We start from the raw sequence: 23,064 nt of genomic DNA, 5'->3' as shown, positions 1-23,064 counted from the left end.
CCCCTCCCTTGAAAGCCCAGCTGTCAGTGGTTACATAATAGCAGAGCCTTGTTGGGCTCGCCGGACGGCTTTGTGCGCCTGTCACTGAATGTGATTGTGGGTAAGATTAAGCGGCGGGTGAGAAGCCACAGTTAAGGGGTTCCTACCTGGTCTCCAGCTGAGATGACAGAGGAAACAGAGTCAGAGGTTTTAGAGAGCACTTAAATGTGGCTCTGTGAGAATTGTATCTCCTTTTCACACTGCACATTGTGTTGATGAACAGTGTTTCTTGCTTACATGCTTAATGCTTTATGTATTGCCTAAGCACGGACCTCCAAGGGAGACGCTCAGCTGCACTGGCGGCCAATGAAGAGCGCATCCAGTGGTGATATATTTGAACAAATGGCATTAACCAAATGCTATTTTTACATGGATTTAAATCCGTATTACAATTCCTCTGCACAGATTCAAAAACCAGAGGCTGTGCTGAATTTCTAGCCCACAGCCACAATCAATAAGTGCTTATGAAATATCATGTAATGTAATGAATTCACCTAGAAGGCAAAAAAAAAAAAAAGAAGGTACATTTGAAATCACTACCCAACAGCTACACAGCCAAGACCGGGACACGCACGTGATTCCAGTAAACATGATTTAATAATAACTGTGTTATTGAGCTTGAAACCATAAAAATCACGGGCAGTGGGTGGGGGTTGCCAATTTATTGTAGAGAGACCTGATTTCCCCAGGGCTTGTGTTGTTAATTCAGTGTATTATAGCACTGTTTACCCAAAGAGGGGGCAGGAACTGCTTCAAATGGGGTGCTCTCTCTGAGACGTTGCTCCCAGAGAGACGGTCCACCCGGGTCTGGGTCCAATGAATCCTTACAGGACTAAAGGTTTTCCAGTGCTTCTCTGAGTGCTCCATCCACAGGCTGACAGGTATGCCTTGGACCGCTGGATGAGACTCAGCTTCCTCCTCCTCTCAGTCTCCCTCTTCCTGCCACTCCAGACCAGCTTTTTCCTCTCTCCCCCGCTTATAACAGAGAGCCAAGCCTTACATTAAATCTGTGTTTCTGCATAACCGGCCTTGTATGTTTTTTTTTTTTTTTTTCTTAGTCTGCTGGGCCCTCTTCTGTCTCTCTCTTCTTTCTCTTGCAGTGGAAATAGCGCAAGCCGAGCCTCGTAGTGCCTTGCTATCAGCGCTTTCTGCACAACCAGAATTCTTCCAACACAACAGCAAATAAACAGCAATGCAAAAAGAAGGGGGGGTACTGTGTACAGCACGACAGTGCCATTTAAAACTGTGGCTATGGAAACCCCTCTGTCTTCCCCCTTAATATGTGTTTACGTTGCTGGGTTTGACTGACAGATAAAGGCACACTGGGGGAACAGCCTCCCTTAAAATGCATTGTCTTCAGCACCTCCTCCCGCTTTTTTTTATTTTCTCTTAAAATAGGCCTCTCTGGCAGGTTAAAATGAGGCAGAATAAATTACTTGAGCTGTGTTTTGCCCTTCTCTCCCCACAGTCTTGATTTGTACAGTTGCAGGACAGAAACTGCTCTCCTCTGTGCCTGAAATTAAAAATTGCTGTTGTCCCTGACTATGTTCCTAGAGCCCTTTTTATTGTAACAGTCTCAGCGAGGATTGCGTATGTGGCGCCTGCTGCTATCAAACGAGGGATATTGAAATCTCTCGGAGAGGCATTCAGCCAAATTCTCGATGAAGAAGGTTCAGGGTAAAGACACTGTCACACTGGCTTTATAATTGATGAGCTATTGTGTATTTAATTTAGTTTTCCTCAGCTGTTTTTTTTTTTGTCTGTGCAACAGTGAGTATAAAGTGAGTAAACTATATTAGGGGCACTTATTTTTTATGTACTGATGATGTGAATCTATAAAAGCTTATTGATTTTTCTTATTTAAAGCCGGTCCAAACACACAGGTAAGACTAAAGGGGGGCTACAGTCATATGTCCATAATATTTTGCACCTTCACTGTGTTTTATTGATCCTCAATCTTGCGCCTCTCATCTCACGCAAAGACTGAGAGCTTTTTAATGAATCACTTTCAGTTTGTAATGCTTCTGTAACCTAATGCTAAGTTGTGTTTGGGCCAGTTGTCTGGAGGAGACAAGCCATACTACAGAGACACATGCCAAACAAAACCCTTGGTTGGCACTATGATGTGGGCATCATGCCTTTGCCAGCCTTCACTCTGTAGGGCCTGTGCCAACCTTTTATAAATGCCCTATTTGGCAAGAGCTGTGCCCAACAGTGTCTCTTAAGGTTCTGGTTCAAATACCCTCTTCAAATGTGAACCTGATCCAAATCCTAAATGATCCAAATGATGCGTTCCAAATTGTAAGCTCTCATATCACATTCAGAGGAAACCGTGGATTATGTTTTATCAACTCGACTGGCAACAGATGGAGAAAAACTGGAAAGTCATATGCACAGCCTCGTTTTACTTTATTGTCACACATTATAGTACATTTTGTTTGTTAATCTCAGCATCCTCCTCCCTCGCCATGCGTGGAGAAAAAGGTGGCAGCTGCAACACATCAGCGTTCATGGTTTGTTTTCTCGGCATTCAGCTTGGAGGTGTGTCACCCAGAATTACAGCAAAAAGAGCAATTACGGCTGAATGTCCTCTTTCATCAGCATTTCAATGCAAAGATTTGAGATCTGACCCTCAGCCAGCACCACCCCTATCTTCAGCCTTCCCCTGCAGGCCAATAATCAGACTCAAAGAATAGTTTCTGCCCTCTAAAGACTTGCAGTCGCCTATCTTAAAGCCCCCCCGCAGAGTCAAGATAAAGTTTTGTTTTCACAGTTGACTGGTGGGTGGTGCTGGATCCCCATCACTCCCCCCACTGGGTGCCCTAGCACGGATGCAAAAGGTCATTCCTGAAGTGTGCCGCCACCCATGGGGGCATGTTCCACTGCAAAAGATGGAGGACTGTCTGTTCACATATGTGTCACCTTGCAAACATTCTACTTTAAATGGCAAAGTTTGTTCCCCATTTTTCCTCGACAGCCTCTGTTTGTGTTTATCCTCCTTAAAACAAAACTCTCATGCTGTTTCATCGTCGGCTCCACCACCTATCTCACATCAAACTTCTATGCTAATGTATTCACTTCTTTTTTCAGTTTCACTTCATCCTTGCCCTTTGTAAGTTAAGGCAATCATGCTTGAAACAGCACAAACATCAGCCCCCATACGAGGGAAGAGTTCAGGCACAACAAAAGGCGCATCTGTAAACAATAGGCTAAAAGAGTGGGACAAGAAAATGATTCAGCTGGTAACAGCTGAAATACATCCAATTTCAATATATGAGAAGATTGGTCTCTTGAGCATCTCAGGGGCCCAGGGAGTGAATAACATCAGCAGTTTTTCAATATAATGCCTTGTATCAACATACTGATATTACACACAGAAAATGGTTTCTCCATAAAATGCTGCTTTGGTTTCTACACAGACTCTATTTTCTGTGCTGGATAAGTACAGCTGCTTGCAATTCTTTTTTTCACATCCATTCATTCGCGTCCAATTCATCTTCTCAGCCTGCCACACTTCATATTGATATATGCTCAGGGGCTGTTCTGTAACAGGTAACTTAATCACTCCGTCTTCAACGTGTCAATTTCGTCCATCTCTCCGCCAGCCCACTCTGCTGTTCATCATGTCTGCATTACAGTTAGCTATTTCACCTCAAAACAAACGCAGGTCCCCCGACTGCCATCATTGATTGCAAACTTATGGCTTCTGAATCCCTAATTCAAACATGCATATTTGGTTCAATTAAAGTTTTAAATATTCATAACCTAGTCTTTCTGTCATGAATGTACTGCATGAGCAGAATCTAAATTCAAGTCTATTATCTACACGTTAAAAAGGGCAGAGCCACAAACATCAAAATATAGCGCTTTCTGAAGTAAATGCATTTTTTAATGAGAAGTGAATGCAGTTGATGTAGTTTTTTTTTTGTCGTTGTTGGTTTTTCTGTGAAAAGCATTTTGAAGAGTTAAAATCTTTTCTTTTAAATTGGACAAAGTTTGTTATGATTTAACCTGCTTAAAATAAAAACAAGATATCATAGAACAACTTAATTATATATATTTTATTGAATTACTTCACAAATTTTAATAATGAAATCCCTCACTAATGATAAATCCTTATGATTTTATTGTATTTTATTATCTTTAGTCTTGTCAGTTTCGACAAGTCGTCTGGAAACCTTTATGTGACTGACTGACAGCTTTCTCAGACCAAAGCAACAACAAATCACATGACTGACACTGCTGTGTTTAGTGTCATTTCATTGACAGAAAAAGACTTTGAGATTAAATAAATCAAATTAATTTGAAGGAAAAAAAGGACGTTTAAAAAAAAAACATTGGAATTTCTCTTCATTAAATAAAAATGAGCTGCAACAAATTCCTTGAGCTGACTTTTAAAAATATTTTAGATTCATATTTTTATGACACATTTTGTCTGTATTAATGCAAATTACCTTCAATTTCACGTTTTCTCATTTATTTATGGAACCTTGAACTATAACAGTAGCTTTGTATCCGTGGCAGAGCAATAGGCTCTTTCTTTTGCGAAGCTTAGCGTGAAGGCTTGTTCACAACTGTTCTATTAAACTGCATCATTTTGTTGCATCATCCATTAAATACTTCAGTTTGCTCTAATTGTTGTTTGCTCACACCTGTGAGATAAATCCAAGCAAATCCCACGTGTAACTTAAACTTTAGCAAACATGCAATATTGCATTGTTGGGAAACATTTAACCATTTTGACATAGCAGACTTTTGAGGTAATGGAGACCAGGTTGATTTGAAATGTAGAAACTATCATTAATTACGAGCAGTGTGGCGGCTTTTAGTTTTATTTGATCTCATCTGAGATTATTATGGTTTTCATTACTAAACTCACCGTCTCATTAGTGACTGAACTAAATTGTGAAGAGTTACATGTTTTTTTTCTGCCTCTTCAAAACATCTTGATTGAATAGAATGAAAAACAGCACAACAGAGAAAACAGAGAGAAGCCGGAGAGCTGTTGTGACCATTGACTGTTGATAAAAGATGAACGTAGCAATGGTAACGTCACCCTTTGGTTTGTGGACTACTGTTCTGAAGCCTCGAATTCAGTATTTGGCCTTCACTATTTTGGTCTTTTGAAACCAGAAGTAACAAACGAGAGCTGGATCTGACTCAAAACTTGAGGACACTGTCATTCCTCCACGGTGGCAACCTGACATTCACAAGTTAACCCTAAAACATACCCGGCTTTATTGGCTATTTTATTCTAAATGGGACCAGAATTTACAAAATGAACTTTATTCAATCTTGAAGGAGACTTGAAACTAGCAACTGAGATTATAAAAGCATTGGGAGGTAACAAATCAAGTAAGAAAAAAGGCAATTTTCTCTTTGAGAGCAATTTGTGGTTCAGTGTCTTTCCCAAGAACACTTTGCAATGTGGAGGGAACCACCAACCAACCTTACGATTGTTGGACAAGCTGCTGTACCAGCTGAGCCACAGCCGCCGGGCAGCGTTGCCCTCACTTTTCAGACCCGGAGGCTACGACCATCTTTGATATACAGCCATTGATTATGACTGACCAGTGTTAGTAGGTTCGTAGCTTGGTAGCATGTCAACTGTTGACCTGGCAGCTAAATTTGTGCAACAACTGCCTTTAAGCATGTCACCAAACCAGATCACCTCCTGACTCAACAAAAAAACATCCAACTTTTGCTGGCATCACTCAACAGAAGCTATAAAAATATATTTTAATATCTAAGCACCAGATGTTTATTTAAACGTATAAGAGAATATTTACTTTTGAGGAGTCCTGTAAAACAACTTTACATTCTTTTCCTCTTCTGTATTTCTGCCGTATCTCGCAGCCGAAACACCGAAAAGATGCTCTGTGGGATTTACAGGGATGGAACATTTGTCAGTGGAGAAGAAGCTCACATACTGGGCTCTGTGACCCACAATGGAGCAGTTCGCAGTATGCTCAGAGTGATGAGTTTCCTTACGACAGAGATGATTCCCCACACGGTTTCTTTTCATCCCCGCTGAAAAGAGAGCGAGCACTTCTCTGTCCTTGCAGGGTGGACACCGTAATTTTGAGTGCTCTTAACCTTGCCTGGCTTTGTTGAGATTGGGGGTCTTTCCTTCACTTCTCCTGAACACACTGCGAGAAAATGGAGTGTTTAGAATTCAGCACAGGGTCCTGTGTGGACTTCATGAAATCAGAGATTTGGAAAAAAAAAATGCCCCCTAGCAAATTATCACCCGACACACAAAAAAAGGTGGATAAAAGTGCTCCAGTGTAACCTGAATATGTCCTATCAGCTTTGATTTGAAAGCCTGTCGTGGGGCATTGAGGTCCCCCAGTCTATTTTCACCTAAGGAACAGAGAGGATTTCACTGCTTGGAAGAGAATAATACAAGGAGAGAGGAGAAACTGATTGAATGTCTGCAAAGCAGTTTGGGGTGAGCTGTGGCCAGTAGTAAAAAGTTTGATCCTGTTTGATCAAATCAGGTAAGAACAATGGCTGAAAGATTAATTTAAAATATGACCTCATAAGGCAGCTTAATAATTCCCCAAGTGCATTTTAATATCCTTTAATCTATTTCATCTATCAGAGCTGTATGTTTGGATTAAACTTATATTGCGGCCCTCACTGTGAAGAGAGATTGTGTGTGTGTTTTTTTGTTGTTGTTATTTTTTTTTTTACAACCCAATATAAAACTGATTGTTCACATTTATTAAGGAACCCCACAGGAAACCATGCAGGGCTTCTATTGAACATTCCTCACTTCTGCACTGTTTACAAAGTGGTGGGTGTGTGTTTGTCAGGTGTATGTTTAAACAGCAGGTTCCACACACGCACACAAAGTGTCTGGGAACGAGCCGGATGCCCATTGCACTTCGCAAAGTGGCACTTCCTTCCTCTACACACTCCAGACTATGCGTTGAACTGCTGCCTGGCAACCATCTGGACACAACCCAACTGTTTTGATTGTGTGTGTGTGTGTGTGTCTGTGTGTGTGTGTGTATGTGTGTGGCCAGGACAGCCTCAGTGTGGGATTGACACTTGTGTTTGGCGCAAATGTGCGTTAATGACGGACTCTTGACAGCCATAAATTCACAGTGTGTACATTATTGTCAGGTACGGGTTGTGTTTGGCTATTGTACACGTGGGTGTGTACCGTGCATGTGTGTCTGAATTCAGCTCCACTCTTGTTAGGAAATTCCACGCCACATTATTGGGTTGTCTTGGTGATTGTATGGCTTCATTCCCAGACTGGATCCCAAGGGATTAAAATAAAGGGGAAAAAAAAAATCCTGAATGATCAGTCACCAGTTAACTCAGCAAGAGTGACACTTCTACAGTCTAAAGCTGAGATTAATTGAACAAAGTTACAACATTAAAAATGCACATTTAAGAATATCAAAGGCTTACATAAATTAACAGAAATAGAATATTTTGGCTTAGTTAAGTTAGTGAAATATTTATGGCCTTCGCCTGTCCACTGAAATTTCTGCTTTGCATTTGGAACTAGATTTGATGACATGAATAATGAACTCCCACCAAATTGTTGCATCTTTCACTAACACTTCCATTGTTACCGTCTTTCCCTTCTCCTAATCAGCCCCTGATATCAATTTCCAAATGATTACAGAGGGAAAAGGCTGCTGGATGACGTCCAAGCTGCTGCCTTGGTGATGGCCAGGGAAGCCACGACACCCAGCCGAAGGTGATGCATCATGGTCATCCTCACAGAGAGGCGGTGGTGAGGCACAAGTAAACACTCTTAAATCATCATCCTGGGACACACTACACCCCACCACCACCACCACCACTACCGCCAATCGCCTCTCCCTCAACACACATTATCAATGATTTGAGCGACGAGGCAAATGTGACACAGTCCAGACTACGTTTGTGCAACAACCTGTAAATTACTTCTGATTTTCTTCTTCTTTGTTTGAATGACTGTGAATTAGACAAAAGACAGACATGGGGCATAAAACTATGAGTTCACGTGGGAAGTGTGAATCTTTCCTACATGAGCCAGACAGGATTATGACAGAGAATTAGTGAGTAGTAAGTTTTCATGGTAACACTTTTTCATCAAGTCATTCTTCATCTGTGGGTGGTAACAGTTATAGTACAGTGACTGCATATGAACAGCATTTGTGATATCAACCGTAACTACTGTAGGTGGCTGTTTCCTGATTCAGCTTCAGTATTCAGGGGGAAACACTGCGCTCCAAGTCATATCAATTTCAAGAACCATAGTGTCCCTATTAATCTGGTGTTAAGGAGGTCCTTATGCCTGCTGTTAAGCTTGTCTGGACAGACAGCATGGCATTTCAGAGAACACCATATCCTTGTAAAACAAGAATCACATAAATAAATGCATGGCACTCTTAGCTGCACAGGAGGTCTTTAGCATCATGTTGTTGCTCTCCCACAGAGATTTAACATACCATATGATCTTAGTACTTTTAAGTCACTTTGCAGCCACACAAAGACACACAGACGGCTGAAAAAACAGATAAATATTTTTCAAGGTGAGAGCTGAAAATACAGCACATTTTGAAGCCTCTTCTAAAATAAGACTGAGAAAATGGAGCATAGAAAGCAGATTGTGGTGCTCTTTTTAAATATATGAAAGAGAGAAGAAGAGAGGCTGCACCTCTAGATAATAAACAGCAAGTTTATGCTAAAAAGAAAAAGAAGCTCCCTACCCCCTCCTCCCTTACAGCCTTGTATCTGTGCTTTCTGCTAACACACACACACACACACTCCTCCCTTAGCCTATATAAGCAGACAGCAGCTGAGCTGACCCCCTCCACCCTGCATTCTCTCCTTTATTAAACATACAAAAGCTGTCTTTGCAACTTCAAAATACATGTGGATATTTTTGTTAGTTTCTAAGTAAAACTTAAAGAAAAAGGGGATTTCTTTTCCATGGACAGAGTGAGCAATATAAGCAGAAAGCCCCGCATTGTAGAGAGAAAGGGCTGAGCAGAGCAGGGCGCTGCTGCTTCCCATCCCCCACATTCACATAGCAAAGTTCTGCTGCTTTTGCAAGCGGTGATGCTGCCTTCATGCGCTCCACCCGAGGCTCGTGAATGCACAGTGTCGCAGCATTCAAGTTCTCTCTAGTGTGGAAATAAGAAACCTCCGGCTACAGCAAAAGTGTATATTAGGTTTTGCTTTAATTCCTGTATATCTCAGGCTGTTTCATAAGATGAAGATGGAGAAAGAGTATTGTCAGGCATGTCTATTTTATGATTCCAGAGACAGAAAGCACACATAGTGTGATGCAGCTAAATATTAAGTTACTTTAAGTTCAAAATAGCACACTGGCCTTTCATATGAAATAGAATAAAACACTGTTGTGCATTTCCATCTATTCTAAGTTGGCTTGATTTGGGTGAAAAGGCGTTTAATCTATCAGTTCCTAACACATTTATTACTCAACATATTCCCTCAATTTTCTAGTCTTTCAACTTGTTCTTATGTTGTGTCCATGACACAGTTTTATTTAACTTATGCTTAACATTTATTGAAATGTATTGTATTCAATTATTGTGTCCTGTGAAGTAGGTAAAGTCACCTATAAAGAAGCCTAACATATTGATTCCATCCTGCTCTATCAGTTTAAGTGGTCTCCTTATGAAAAAGCTTCGTATTTGCACTCTCAAATCCGAGCAAGTCAGTTCAACCGTCCGACACATTTCCGACTTTCTTTTCACATTTCGCCGCTTATTGTCTATACTCCACGCGAGCCGTTTATATCTGACCGAGGGCGTGATTTAGAAAATTCCGACGACACGTAAAGGCAGCACGAGGGCTGCTGCTGCTGCTAGGAGAGCGCGAGGCAGGCAGGCAGAGAACACGAAGAAAGGGGGTGGGGAGAGAGAGAGTGGTGGAGAGACATAGGGTGTCTGTTCCCATTAATTGTATAGGGCGACTTTATGCTTTCTCCAAATCTCTTCTCGTTTCTCGTGCGCGTGTGCTGGCGTGAGATTTGACTGTTAACTGATAACATGTGATGCGTTGCATTTCAGTGGCCTTATACACTGTCACTTTTCCACCAGCACTGTTTCTCTTTTTCTATCTTCACTTCCTGCTCTGTGACTGGCTCAGTCCATCCCCCATCCTTCTTCCTTTTCTATCCTCTCTCTCTCACACACACACACACACAGACACACACACACACACACACTGCACAGACATGCACAGGTTGTAATTTCATGCTTTCCTCCACTTTCCTCCGCTGTACTCACTCCTCTCATTTGCTGTTGCAGACACATGGAAGCAGTCACTTCCACCCATTAGCCCACTCTTACAGAAGATGACATTGTAGCCTATTTTGTTCCGCTCTTTTCACCAGCTAATAAGATAAGATAGCAGGAATAACATAAGCGCACAAATGAAGGTAACAAAGAGGCGCACACAGCTTGTGCATGAGGCATTTTTTTTTGCAATCACAATTGAACATTTATGGATAGACTTTGAGGCAGAGTGCTTTGGTGAAGGACATGGCGTTTTGATAGTTGTTATACCATTCAACTGTAGATATAAAGTCCTTTGTATTTAGTAGAGGACTTGTATATGAAGGCCGGTGGTTGTATGAGACATATTTAAGCTAAATATTAAGGCTTGCTGAGGCCAAGGCTGTAAAAACTGAAATTCAGTTTTCTTCTAAAGTTGTGAATGTACATTCTTATCCTGGCACTCATTATTATGAAAAAATGCATCCAGACAATTACAGACATTAGTTTATACTGTTTTCATTTGAAATGAAGTGACTTGTATTGTGGCCTTTTTTGTTCCAAAACGGCAAACATAAAGCTTTGAGTCTAAAAATATAAACTCACTTACTTCAGCAGTCAGCCCACTGACGTGAATCATCATTTGCATTAGCTTTTCATTTGTATACCACTTAATTAGCCTCGGACTGACCAGTGCTTTGTGCTAACAAACGGGGCTTTTCGAATACGTCGACGTTTTTATGTTGGGGCTCAGTTTAAAGCGCATTAGACCTTCAATAATGGCTCTTCTTGGGTATAAACAATGTTGTTATAATGGAGGCAGCGCAGTCCGGATCCAGTTTTCGCCGTCAAATCCGCTCCGGGTTTTCATTTTCTCGCGACAGGTCGGTAAGATGGCTGTGTCTCGCGGAGCCTCGTGCTGGTTTGGTTGATTTCTAGCTCGCGCTCTCGTTCTGTAACAGAAGCCCCCCCTCCAACACACACACACTCACTGGTGTCGGTGAAATTCATTTCCCTGCCTCTGTATTTATATATTTTTTCTTTCACAAACTTTCCCCTCTCTGTTTTAACTTTAAACGGAGTCGCGGTGGATTACCGGATACCGGTCCGGGCGGAGGGAAAAGGGGGGAATGAACCGGGACAACGGGTACGTTGTTATAAATATAATTGTATTTATATTCAATGGTTATTCGGAGTTTGATTGTGAGTGAGTCGCCGCGCTGAGAGAGAGAGGCAGAGAAAGAGTGGGGGAGAGAGAGAGGGATATCATGGCCGCTCAGGTCGCCAGCGTCGCCACTCTCAACACTAGCCCGCCATCCGAACTCAAAAAGCCGGATCGGGACACACAGGAGGAGTCGGTACCGGGAGAGAAACAGCATGAAAATAAGGAACCGGGACCTGACGGCGGATCTCCTGGCCAGAAGGAGCTGCAGGACGGGACCGATGCTGGAAATGCTGGGGGAGGAGGGGATCCTGACATGAAGAACGGCAACGGGAATTTACCCAGGGTAAATAATAATAGCAGTAATCAGAATGATACAGGCGGGCCCGAAGGGAATAACCATCCCGGGATGGGACACCACCACCCGGGCCCCTTTCCTCCACCTCCTTACGGTTACAACCAGCACTACAGCCGGCCCCCTTTTCATCAACATGGCGGACAACAAAGCCCTGGCATGGCAGCTGCATCGGGGCCGGGCATGATGGACCCTTACCCCCCTAATTCACACGAACACAGCTACCAGAACCATTACAACAACTACAGCCCGTTCCAGAACAGGACTTCTTATCAGGGCCAAGGATACGGGGCCATGAATTCCCCGCGTAACAACCAGCCTCCGGCGGCTGGGGGGCAGCCAGGCAAGCAACAGCCAGCAGGAGGAACCACAGCTATGGCTGCCTCTTATAATAATCAGAGGTATAACATGGGAAACCAACAACCTACGTCTACGCCAACTTTAAATCAGCTTTTGACATCCCCCAGCTCTGCCAGGAGCTACCCGAATTACCCCCAAGGAGACTATAACAATCAGGAAGGGGCCAACAAGGGACCAGGAGATATGGGCAGCACTCAGTATGGTGGGGTCCATCCGGGTTGGCAACAAAGGACCCACCATCCGCCTCCCATGAGCCCGGGAAACACTGGACAGCCTCCAAACAGAAATCAGGTAAACTTCACTTACTGCACGGGCACACTTTGACTGAGTTTAAGTCACTCAGTGGCTGAGAAAAAGCAGTGTAGAGTTGCATATTGCATTGGACCAGCCATTGTCTATGTAGCAAGAGCTCTAAAATGGCTGCCTCTCTCTTTCTCCCAATACCACCCCTGCAATAGTGTTTAGACAGAGAAAGAAGCCGCATATTGTGTCAGAAACAACTTTCTGAGTTGTGGGTATTAGTGTGTGCCCCCCTGCTCGGTACAGGGCAAGAGTTTGACTAAGTAGAGCAAAGAGTTAGCGAGGAGAAAGTGTGTGTGTGTGTGTGTGCAGAGGGAGATAAGGTGATATTTCTTCGCAGTGGCTCCTTCCAGCCTCATTGTAGATTTCAGTGCTGTAACCTCTCTTTATATTTCTGCGAGAATCCGCCGAGAAACCGCTTCGTTTCTCGGCACCGGAGCTGCCACCGCCGCTATCAAAGTTGTGTCAGCGCAATAAACAAAGATGCAAATGACAGCCAGTTAAACAACATTTGCATAATCATTAAGAAAAAAAAGACCTCCGGTGTCGGTTATAAAGCCGCGTGCACACCGGACTGGAGATGGGTCCGGCGAAACGGCGAAAACAATTACATCCGCTAAGTGTTTACTCGGATCAAAGTGTGATTGTGACCGCGATTGATTCATCTCGACGAAGGGGTTTCATTCATTGTGGCTCGGTTTCGACTCGGTCCGCTTTTTTTTCCTGCGGCTTCTCCTCCATGTGCCGCCTTGTAAACACGGCCCCGCTGGTTGGAGTTGGCAAAGTGCAGATTGCCTTTGCTTTGGGATTTGAATTATGGAGGTAAAATCCTGCTGTCAGAGCCAGGAGACAGTTGGTCTTAGGTTGACATGCGAGCCGAGATCTGATTGGCTCCCCATCCCTCTGCTCTCGGCCATTTATAATTGCATCTAATGGAAGGCTGCAGAAAAACAGCCCCCTCTGCCCACTTATGTGTTCCTCTACCGTGTCAAGACACCACAGTCCCTGCATCTTTTTTATGCATTTTTATTCATTTTTACCTCTATTGTGTGCAATTGTGTAGCCTCAGTATGTTTGATGTATTTTTTTTAATGTGCAATTATATCTGAATCACATCAACAGAAGTCCACCAGACTACCTCCAAATGCAAACTTATCCTTTTGCTTGAATTTATTTAGAGAATTTTAAAAGCAGAATTTGCTCAGTTCCTCCCACTGCAGTAAATTGTACGATGGCTCTGTTGATGTCACTCCACCATTGTTTTTATGCGTTTTGATTAATTTTTTATTTTTTCTTGTGCTTAGTCACATCTCTGCCATCATTTTTAGCTGTTGACCTCAGACGTGCGGCTGAAGTTTTTTTCTGCCGTTGGGTACACTGTGTGCACGGCTCCTTCAAGTCGACTGACTCTGGTACAGCAGATAGAGTAGGTGTGGTCATGTAGCCCCGTTGTACAACTGTGTTTTCCACTGTTTCCAGATCAGGAGCTGAGGAGACTTGTGTGCCCGAACGTCTCGTGGCCACGTGAGAGAGTCGGACTGGCTGCAGTTGTGTTTACAAGCAACCAAGGTGTCAGCCAAGTGTCAGAGCTTTTTTTTTTTTTTTTTTTTTCTCCTCCTGCAGGTTTACAATAGCCTAATTTGCTTTCACAGGCAGAGTGTAACCATGTCAACAGTGCTTACCTACATCTCTCTCTTCAGAGATAACAGCCACACGTGTAGTGTTTTTACTCTACAGCTATGTGTCATAGGCAAGGTAGGTGGAGTGTGTTTACACAAAAGGATAGATTACAGAATTAGCTTTAATAATTTAAATATATATGGGTCAGGGAAGGACGTGCCAGCTGCATACATACAGCACTGTCACAGACACAGAAGGCATGAAATACCTTTGAATCCACTTTCACCCTAGTGGCATCTAATTTGCTTCACTTTTGTTAATAAAAGTATGTTGTGTGCTTTATGTACAGATGGTTAGATCAGAACATTTTTGCATGTGGCATCTGTATGTCAGAGAGGATGCAATTGTTCTGCATGAGTTACACAAGTGGCTACTATTTTTTTATCACTTTATTTCCAGCTAAAACGGTGTTACTGAGGTCAGACCTCATCTGGAGAAGTGCTACCACCACTTGTTGCTTTAAACTTTAAGGTGACAGTTTTTCACACGTTTTGATTGCCACTTTACTGCATCACAACAAGGTAAATCGCGGGCACTAATAGCTGCAGAGTCCCCATTTGTAGTTCTGTGTGAATGGCAGCAAAAGTGTATGGTTCAATATGTTTTAGAACAAATGCGCAGATATTCAGCGGCCTGACATTGAGCAGCTGTAGACAGCGTGGCTGTGTTTCTCAAATGGGCTCATCGCTATTGCTTTATACAAAAATATACCAGAAAGGATGAGAGGTGTCACGTTGAGTGTGCCCATCTTTCTCTGGAGTGCTTCTCACTGCTGTTTAGAGGAAAGTTTGAATTTCCCTTTTTACTTTCAATTTGTCAGCTCCAGCGTGTAGAGAAGTGTCTGTACCTGAGGACAGGTTTAAATTTGGGCAAACGGAGAAATCTCAGTCAGGGAGGATGGGTCTGATTTTTATTTTTTTTTTTCCAGTACAAACAAAACATTTTTTACTGCTGGAGCATTAACCCCAATACATCACTTAAGTGAATATTAGATGTCATGACCTTCTCTGCTCTCACCTTGTTGCTAAAACTACTGCAATGCATGTGGATTATATTCTCATGTTTTGACACTGAACACATTTTTTGGATTTTTTTTTTTTTTTTAAATTACATTTTCTGTTATTTATTGTGAGTAGAAATATTTTTTCTTTAGTCTAAAAGTCAGTGCATCTGGATTGCAATTGTAATTAGGAATTATAAAGTTTTGTAACTGTCACTTCTTGACGTAGACTCGGCTTACAGACACTGAATAACTCCAACAACTCTGGCATATTTCAGGTGTCAAATAAAGAGATATGAACTTAGAATAATCGAATTGTGTCAGGAGTTAGTCCCGACAATGCGTTTCTGTGCGCATTTTGATGAATCGCATTGGGGAAGGTTAACGGAACGAACAATATTTCAGGGAATCTACCAAATTTTGCAAGAACTTCTTTTTACTTGAGATGGTTTTTGACTCTTTTTTTTTTTAATAGTTAATTTGTACAATTGGTGATGGAAGCACCTTTTTTAAAATAATTTTTGATGTATCGAACATATAATTGACATGACTGATCAGCTGTTGCAGTTTCTTTGGTTGTCTTTGCCACCGGACGGTATGAACCATGGCTGATACCAGCGGGCATGAAAGAAAAATTCCAATTAAATTTATTTTTGTCATAGAGGGCCAAAGTTTTCTCAAAAAGAAAATTTCAGGCATTTTCTTTTTAAAAATGGCAAAGTTTCAAAGTTTGCTTCATTTTTGCTTGACAGTTGTATACAAACTAGCGGGTAATGACTTTCCAGGTTAATTTAATTTCTGGGTATTTTGTTGTTTTTTTGGTGGCTGTGAGATTCAGTCAGTGTCTGGAACAGTAGTGAACTGACATTAAAGGTTGCAGAGGTCAAGATGAACCTGTGCTGTGATTAGCATAGCTCAGTAAGCTTTGTTTGGTTCCATATCCTTACAGACATATCCTTTCAATTTCTTATGCAAGAAGACTGATTCCAACACCTTTACATTACTCGATTGCCAACCATGCAGGTTATTCATGTTGGCTAGTGTGCTTTCAGAGCAGATTTTTGCTTTCTTATTGTATGAGTGTCAGAAGCATGGAAAGGTAATTTGACACTTTTGGTTGTTAGGTATCATTAAATGTAGCGGAAAGAAACTTTAGTTTTGTCAAACTCTGATTAGTGTCACTGATCTGGGAAGAATCTGAATGACTTCAGCTGTACAGGACGTTGCTCTGATGTCAGCGATCCAGATGCAGAGGACGTGGTACTTTGTTAGTCTGGAAATAAGGACCTTTCACTGAGGGCTAATAAACGCATTTGAAGACACAAACTGTTGTCAAATCTTAGCATGGAGATGTCACATGAGGCCACAGCTACATATGCCGTAATGTTTAGTCAGGGAACTTGTGTGTTTGATGTTTGACTGCAGAGTTTGATGTGGCGGCCAGTAGACCAAAGTTCAGGGGAAGAGTTTTTCACAGGCCGTCCTCTGCAGAAGCGCTGTCCATGATAAGTGCTACTGGCTGCTTTTTACCAGAGTTTATTAAATGCTTCGACTTTTCATTCATTAGCAGTTGCATGATTGGCCTTTTAATTGGCGCATATAACTCCAGTAATAATTCGATGGATGATTTTTATGGAACCATTCACCTGCCTAGGGCCACCTGCTTAAGCTGAATTAATGTGTTAATTGAGTAGTGGATGAGGGCTAATATTATGGGTTTTCATCACGCCTTTGCACACAAACAAATACTGCGAAGCGGATTGTGGTGGGGTTGTTTTGGATGGTGTAACGCCAGGTGTTTCCCCCCCTGCCTAACACATGGGAGAGCGCCATCAGGGATGCCCCTTCAGCTCTGCAAGGCTGACTTTCCAAATTGAGCTTCAATTGAATCATAATCAAAGACACTTTGCAAATATGTCTTTGAGAGAGTCCCACAGTTGAAAACATAATGAAAAACAGCAAACCAAGGGTGTTAAATTGACTGCTGCTATTAGATGCACACACAGCTCTGGGGCTGATGTAGCAGCAAAGCCCACTGCAAAGTAGCTTACAAATATTACAGTTTCAGGAGCGCTTTACTCAGTAAAAAATGCACAATAAGTGCTGATGGAATATATTTAACGTTTAACTGAGCAATTGTCTTGCCTGCCTCTGCTCTGCCATTTAAAAGTTAACCTACAGAAGATCTTAAACAGCCTGGTATGCTCCTATTTAGCATATAAGAGTGGTGCTAAGAGTGTTACCTGTTTAACGGTATACAGTAGATGTACATTTTAGGATGTGAATTACGTGTCTTTGGGTTTTGGAGTATTTGTTGAGCAAGTAAAAAGCATTCACAAAAAATCATTAGCAGTTTTCAGAAATGAAATTAAACTTTTAGCTTTAAAAACATGCAAGTTTTTTTTGGCCTTCCTGTTATATATTGTAGGAAACTGGATATCTTCAGACTGTGGAAACTTGTAGTTGCCATATTTTGCTATTTGATGATCCCACAGTTGATGAATAAAATGAATGCATTATTAATAATAAAAAAATAATTACAGTTTGTAGCCTCAGTAATTCTTTAAGTCAAGTTTTGGGTAGTTGACAGAAAATTAATCAGCAAGTATTTTGACAATTCAATTGTAGTTTCAGTCATTTTCTTCTCCCAGCTTTCCAAATGTGACGGCGTGATGCTTTTTAAAAACCTATACATGAGTAGATTATTGCCTTGATTGACTGGCTGATCGTTTGGACTGTAAAATGTCAGTAAATAGTAAAACCAAACCTTCACATGATGGCTTTTGGCTGACGGAGTGAAAACCAAAATATTGAGATTATTTTCCGATTTAAACAAACAAAAGCAATTGGTTCTCATAAATTTTACGCTGGAACAAATTAATGTTTAACATTTTTTGCCAGGAAGAAATTAGTTAAAGAGTAATGGATAAACAGAATAATTGGCAACTCATTTTCTGTCTATTGAGTCGCTGTTTTCAGCACTGTGCCGAAAAACAAAACAAGCCTCACCTTGGGCACTTGTTTTCTTATACTACTAATTAAGCAAATAATTGACAGATTAATCAATCATGTAAAAATCTCCCAGTCAATCTCATTTCTTTCTGTTTTGTTATAATTGCAAAATGAATTCCACGGAGGTGTCGACACTTTATGAGACGTCACCGTACAGAACATTAACGGTCAACGCGTTTCCCATCGCTAGAGAGCCCCGCACTTTTCTTTGACAGCTGGGCGAGCATTGTCTGAATTGTTCCTGTTCAGTAAACACAAAACACAGTTCCAAGAGAACGTAGAGAACAACTTCCAGCTCCCGTTAGGGCTTGGTGCCGTGGAGGAAGAGGAAGACTGAGCGTTCAAAAAGGAAGTTCACTCTCGGCTCTTTAGTCTACACTGCTGAGTAATGATTCTCCACAGGCCACATGGACAGCATGCTGCCTCCTGGCAACTGTGTGTGTGTCTGTGTGTGTGTGTGTGTGTGTGTGTGTGAGACTGAGTAGTGTGTGGGTATGAGGGAGAAACGGTGTCAGTGATACTCAGGGGAGGGGGGCGGTGGGGTGTTTTGTGAATGATCTTCGTCTGCCCCTGACAGCTGTGTGTATTTGTGTATAAAGTGCGGCAGTTACTTGGTGATGGTTGTGTGTGTGTGTGTGTGTGTGTGTGTGTGTGTGTGTGTGTGTGTCTGCCGCTGCCTCGGGAGCCTCTCTGACCTGCTCTTACTCCACGTGTCACCAGCCATCCGTCTTTCTTTACTAACATCGGCCTTTTTCATCCCGCTGACAACCACAAGACAGAGTTGCGTTTCCCAGCTCAGTCTTCTTCAGCGTTCATTGTTGTGTTTTAAATAGCATCATCCATTAGACTCCTGCGTCCCCCCCTCTCCAAAAAAATAATAATTTCAGTACCGTGCATATCATTAGATAAATTGATGAAGGCTCTTGGAAGCCGGCTACCTCGCATGTGCTTATAGATTCGACCAAACGCTTCCAGGTTTATTGACAAACTATCGCAACTTATCCATCCAATAGGAAGTGATGCTGTTGGAATATTTGGTTTAATGGCTCAAACAGTTAATATAAACACCTGAATAGTTAAAGTTACTTGATCTGAATAATTGTATGCTCTATGTTACAAATGAAAATACTCTAGGGGGGGTAAAAAAAAAAAACAAGCTCCTCGTGGACAAATGTCAGACTTGGGCTATTGCATCAGGGCACGCCGGAATGTAAAGGTAATTCATTTCTTTTGACATTTACCTTCTAAAATGCTCCAGATTAGCATAGTAATATCCTTCTCTGAGCCTGTGTGGGACTACAGACTTCATTTAAATGACGTATGGTGTGTGTTTTTATGGAATAAAGTGGTTAACCTTTAAATGGGTGCAGTTGTTGATACTCAAAGGTAGAGAATGATGCTTCCTCCCAGCTCTCATACAGCACTCACCTTTGATCTCCGCAAAGGAGAAAAGCCAATGGCTCATATATAAAGCAGAAGAAAGGGAACATAAGCGCACGAGGAGCAGTTGATTTTTCTGCCTTTATGTCTTTGTGGAACTCGGTGGCGGTGTGTGTTGTTGGGGATTGTGCCCTCTAGTCATTGCCTTGCTCTCTGTTTTGCCTAATGTGATATTTGCAATTTCTGTGGGTTTTTTTTGTTGTTTTTTTTTTTTTTTAGGCTAATAAAACCAACGCTGTGAAGTGCGCTCAGCAGCAGGTGAAAAAAGCCAATGTAATCTTACCGAACAGTGATGATGAATCAATACCCAAATCATGAAGCTCATGAGAGCCCCAATATTTAGACCACAAGAGCAAGACAGCAATTGCTAGCTGACTGAATTTAATTGGCATAAATAATCATTTGTTTAAGTCTTTTTTTTCTTTTCTTTTTTGACAAACATGCCAAATTTCACCTCGTCCAACATTTGACATAACAGTATGGTCTAGTTTTCTTAGGATTGTTAGACTACATAAGCAATTTAAACGTGTTAATGGACTTATCAATAAATCAACAACAGAATCATAAGATTTCCTGACAATCCAAATCATATTTGCTGCTCCCAGATGTGTTGAAGTAGTCGAAGCTTTATCATTTTTTAGATAAATTCTGTTTTGTTTCTCTGTTGATTTTCGCAATCTCTTATATTTGTGATGAGAATATTATTGGGCTTTAGCAAAGCTATAATATTTGGTCCCGTCAACTTGGGCTCCAGGAGAGTGTGGACACTAATAGTTTGTAGACCAAGTGATGAATTGACCAGTCAAGAAAACAGCAGCTGATGAATTAAATCATTAGTTGCAGCCCTACGTCGGATTGCTTTTGGGCTGTGGGCTGTTGCTTAGATAAAATTTTAACGCGGCAATGCCCTTTAATCTTTTGTTTCAATCTTCAACAACAGTAGCTTCACATCATAGCAGCAGAGTGATGACAGCGTGAAAATATACAGTTAAACATAAACTTAATAGCTGTTTTTTTAAACATGTGCAATGCTTCTTTTTTTTAACCTGGCCTAAATACTTGATGTACATTTTTCATAGAATCAGGCCAGTGTTTACACGTTCAAGTTCAGATTGCACCTGGTTCTGTACAGCCGTGTGGAAGGGGTCCAGTTAGCAGCACGTTTGACAGGAAGCCATTGTTTGGTAGTGGTTTGATTTGCTCATGGTTAAAAGAAAAGAGCAATGGATGGTCAGCAGGTACAAAGTTGCACAGACAAAAGCAGCAGCAGAAAAGCTATTTAGCCCTGTTGTTTCTGCTTTATGTGCTAGGTTACAATGACTCGTGCACTAAAGATACATTTGAACACTAGTGGGTGCCTTGCTGATGCTAAGATTGCGCTCTTGTTGTGATACTTGAATGTGCAGTCATGTGATTGTAGAAGAAAAAAGTGTCGGCATGTTTTTTTTTTTTCCATGGAGATGAGAATTTGCATGACTACCTCTGTGACTGTTTTGTTTTTGGAGGAGTGCAAATTAACAGCCGTAGCGGTGTTAGCAGTCGTCTTCAGTCAGCCCCTCAGTTCATTTGCAAGCATATTGGAACTGTCCTTCACCGCGGCCTAAGAGATTCATTTGTCCATACTGTAGTTGATATTAAAACTGGACAGCTCTGCTACAACACACAAACCCTGTTTTCCATTTAAGTTGCTAGTCTGTGATTCAGATTTCAACCAGTCATGTTTTCCTCAGGTCCTGTCTGTGTGTGTGTTTTTTTGTGTGTGCCGAACAGTGTGTCTGACGTCAGCGTCACAGTTGTGACTGTAACCATGAGGCAGCCGGTGACCCAGCCAGGTCCTTAAGTGGCTTCGCCTCATTCAGTAGCCAGGGTATTTTTGGCATAGTAGTGAGTGACACACTTATCGTAATGGGTCGTCCAGGGTGCCAATGGTCAGCCTGAATAAGCATCCTTCTCGGCAGCGCCTGCTGAGCCTCGGCAACGTGATGTAACCGATCACTGTCTTGCCTCCAATGCTGACGGAGGAGTCACTGCCCACTAACGGGCATCAAGTGGCTTATCTCTGAGCTGAAGAGGAGAGCAGAGACCACTTTTTCTTCCACGAGCTTTCCTGGTGAAGTGCTCATGTGACCTGAGCGGCACGGCCACTCTTAAACTGTACTCCATAAACCACACCGGTGTGCTTTACAGGGTGAGTGTCCACCGAAACCTTTAACAGTGTGACTGATAGATGTGTCATTCGATTTCAAAACATTCAATCGGGTATAAATTCAGAATTGATTTTGAAAATGACTCACAGAAGATGGGCTTTTTTCTTTAATATGTCCACTGATGCCTGATGTGATAACAATACTAAGTTTTTACAAAAACATTATGTCGTCATTTAACAGAGTCAAATGTTCAATCACACGATAAAACTTGATTCAGTTTTGCCGGGAACTTTCTACGCAAAGTAGTAAAAAGCAGTGACTCTCACCAGTCGATGCCAGCTTGAGGTTATTAACATTTTGAATTATTTTTCAATACTAATAATTGTATAGTCATGACTGAACTAAAAATTGGAAGTGTATCCTCTTCACCTACAAAAGAGTTTCCACACTCAAAAATGCTGATACATTTTTTCCCCTGGGTTCCAATCATTCATCACTTTCTTCACGAGCAGTGTAGAAGGCAAACTCATCCGCTGTGTGTCTGCAGGTGTAGTATACATCACTTGGACTTTACTGTTGTGCCACCGGTAAATGATGAACATCTGGTACGCTGTCTGCCGTTTCTCACCACAAAGTGCACTCTACCCACTGGCCCCTCTGAGCTCCCATCCGAACACCCCTCGCCTCGTCTCTCTCTCTCTCCCGGGAATCAGCCACTGTCACCTGGAAATATAAGTTTGGCCTGACAGGTTGACAGCCGGCAGTCAGGGCGAATGTTCACTCTCTTGTACCTCCAACCTTAACATCGCGCTGACAGGTCAGGCAGCAGGCAGCCCACTTTTATTTTACTGGATGGTCTCAGCAAGCCGTTCTGATCTCCCCAACAGGAGATTTTTCCACAGTACAGTGTGGGAACCAGTTAGTGTCTAGCAGCTATGCTGTTATTCATGAGTAAACAATCACTTTCATGTGCCAGTCAGCACTGTCACATTGCTACTAATCCAGTGAGTTTCTCCTCCTGTGAAGAAGGATTTCCATAAGGACTTTTTGAGCTGTAATAGGTTTGATATCCAGTTAAAGGGCAGTACTTTACTCTTCGATTCTTATAATTATTATTCTGTTATGTTAAATGTATCCAAGGGGTTAGGTTTATACTACAGGGGTAATATAGCAACGTACCGTACGCTCATCATAATGCAACAAGTGATGTGTTCTCTACAAATCCTCCGTTGTCTATCAGTCCATTTTCTATGTTTTTATTAACTAGAAGTTTCCAACCCGATTCCAGATAACCCTGATGACACATAAGAGAGCTC

General features: G+C 41.9%; 1 protein-coding gene across 1 annotated transcript in view; it reads left to right on the top strand.

The window, feature by feature from the left end:
* Positions 1–11,050: 11,050 nt before the first annotated feature.
* The window catches only part of arid1ab (AT-rich interactive domain 1Ab), a 51,726-nt gene continuing 39,712 nt past the window's right edge, over positions 11,051–23,064 (top strand). Inside the window, exon 1 of the mRNA XM_008297357.1 lies at positions 11,051–12,460. Within this exon, the coding sequence (XP_008295579.1) occupies positions 11,561–12,460 (900 nt within the window). The 5' untranslated portion in view covers positions 11,051–11,560. The remainder of the gene's footprint in view (positions 12,461–23,064) is intronic.

Source organism: Stegastes partitus, unplaced genomic scaffold, assembly GCF_000690725.1.
Source record: "Stegastes partitus isolate 25-593 unplaced genomic scaffold, Stegastes_partitus-1.0.2 Scaffold1213, whole genome shotgun sequence".
Lineage (NCBI taxonomy): Eukaryota > Metazoa > Chordata > Actinopteri > Pomacentridae > Stegastes > Stegastes partitus.
Note: the sequence above shows the minus strand (reverse complement) of the source record. Positions and strands in the feature narration are given on the sequence as shown.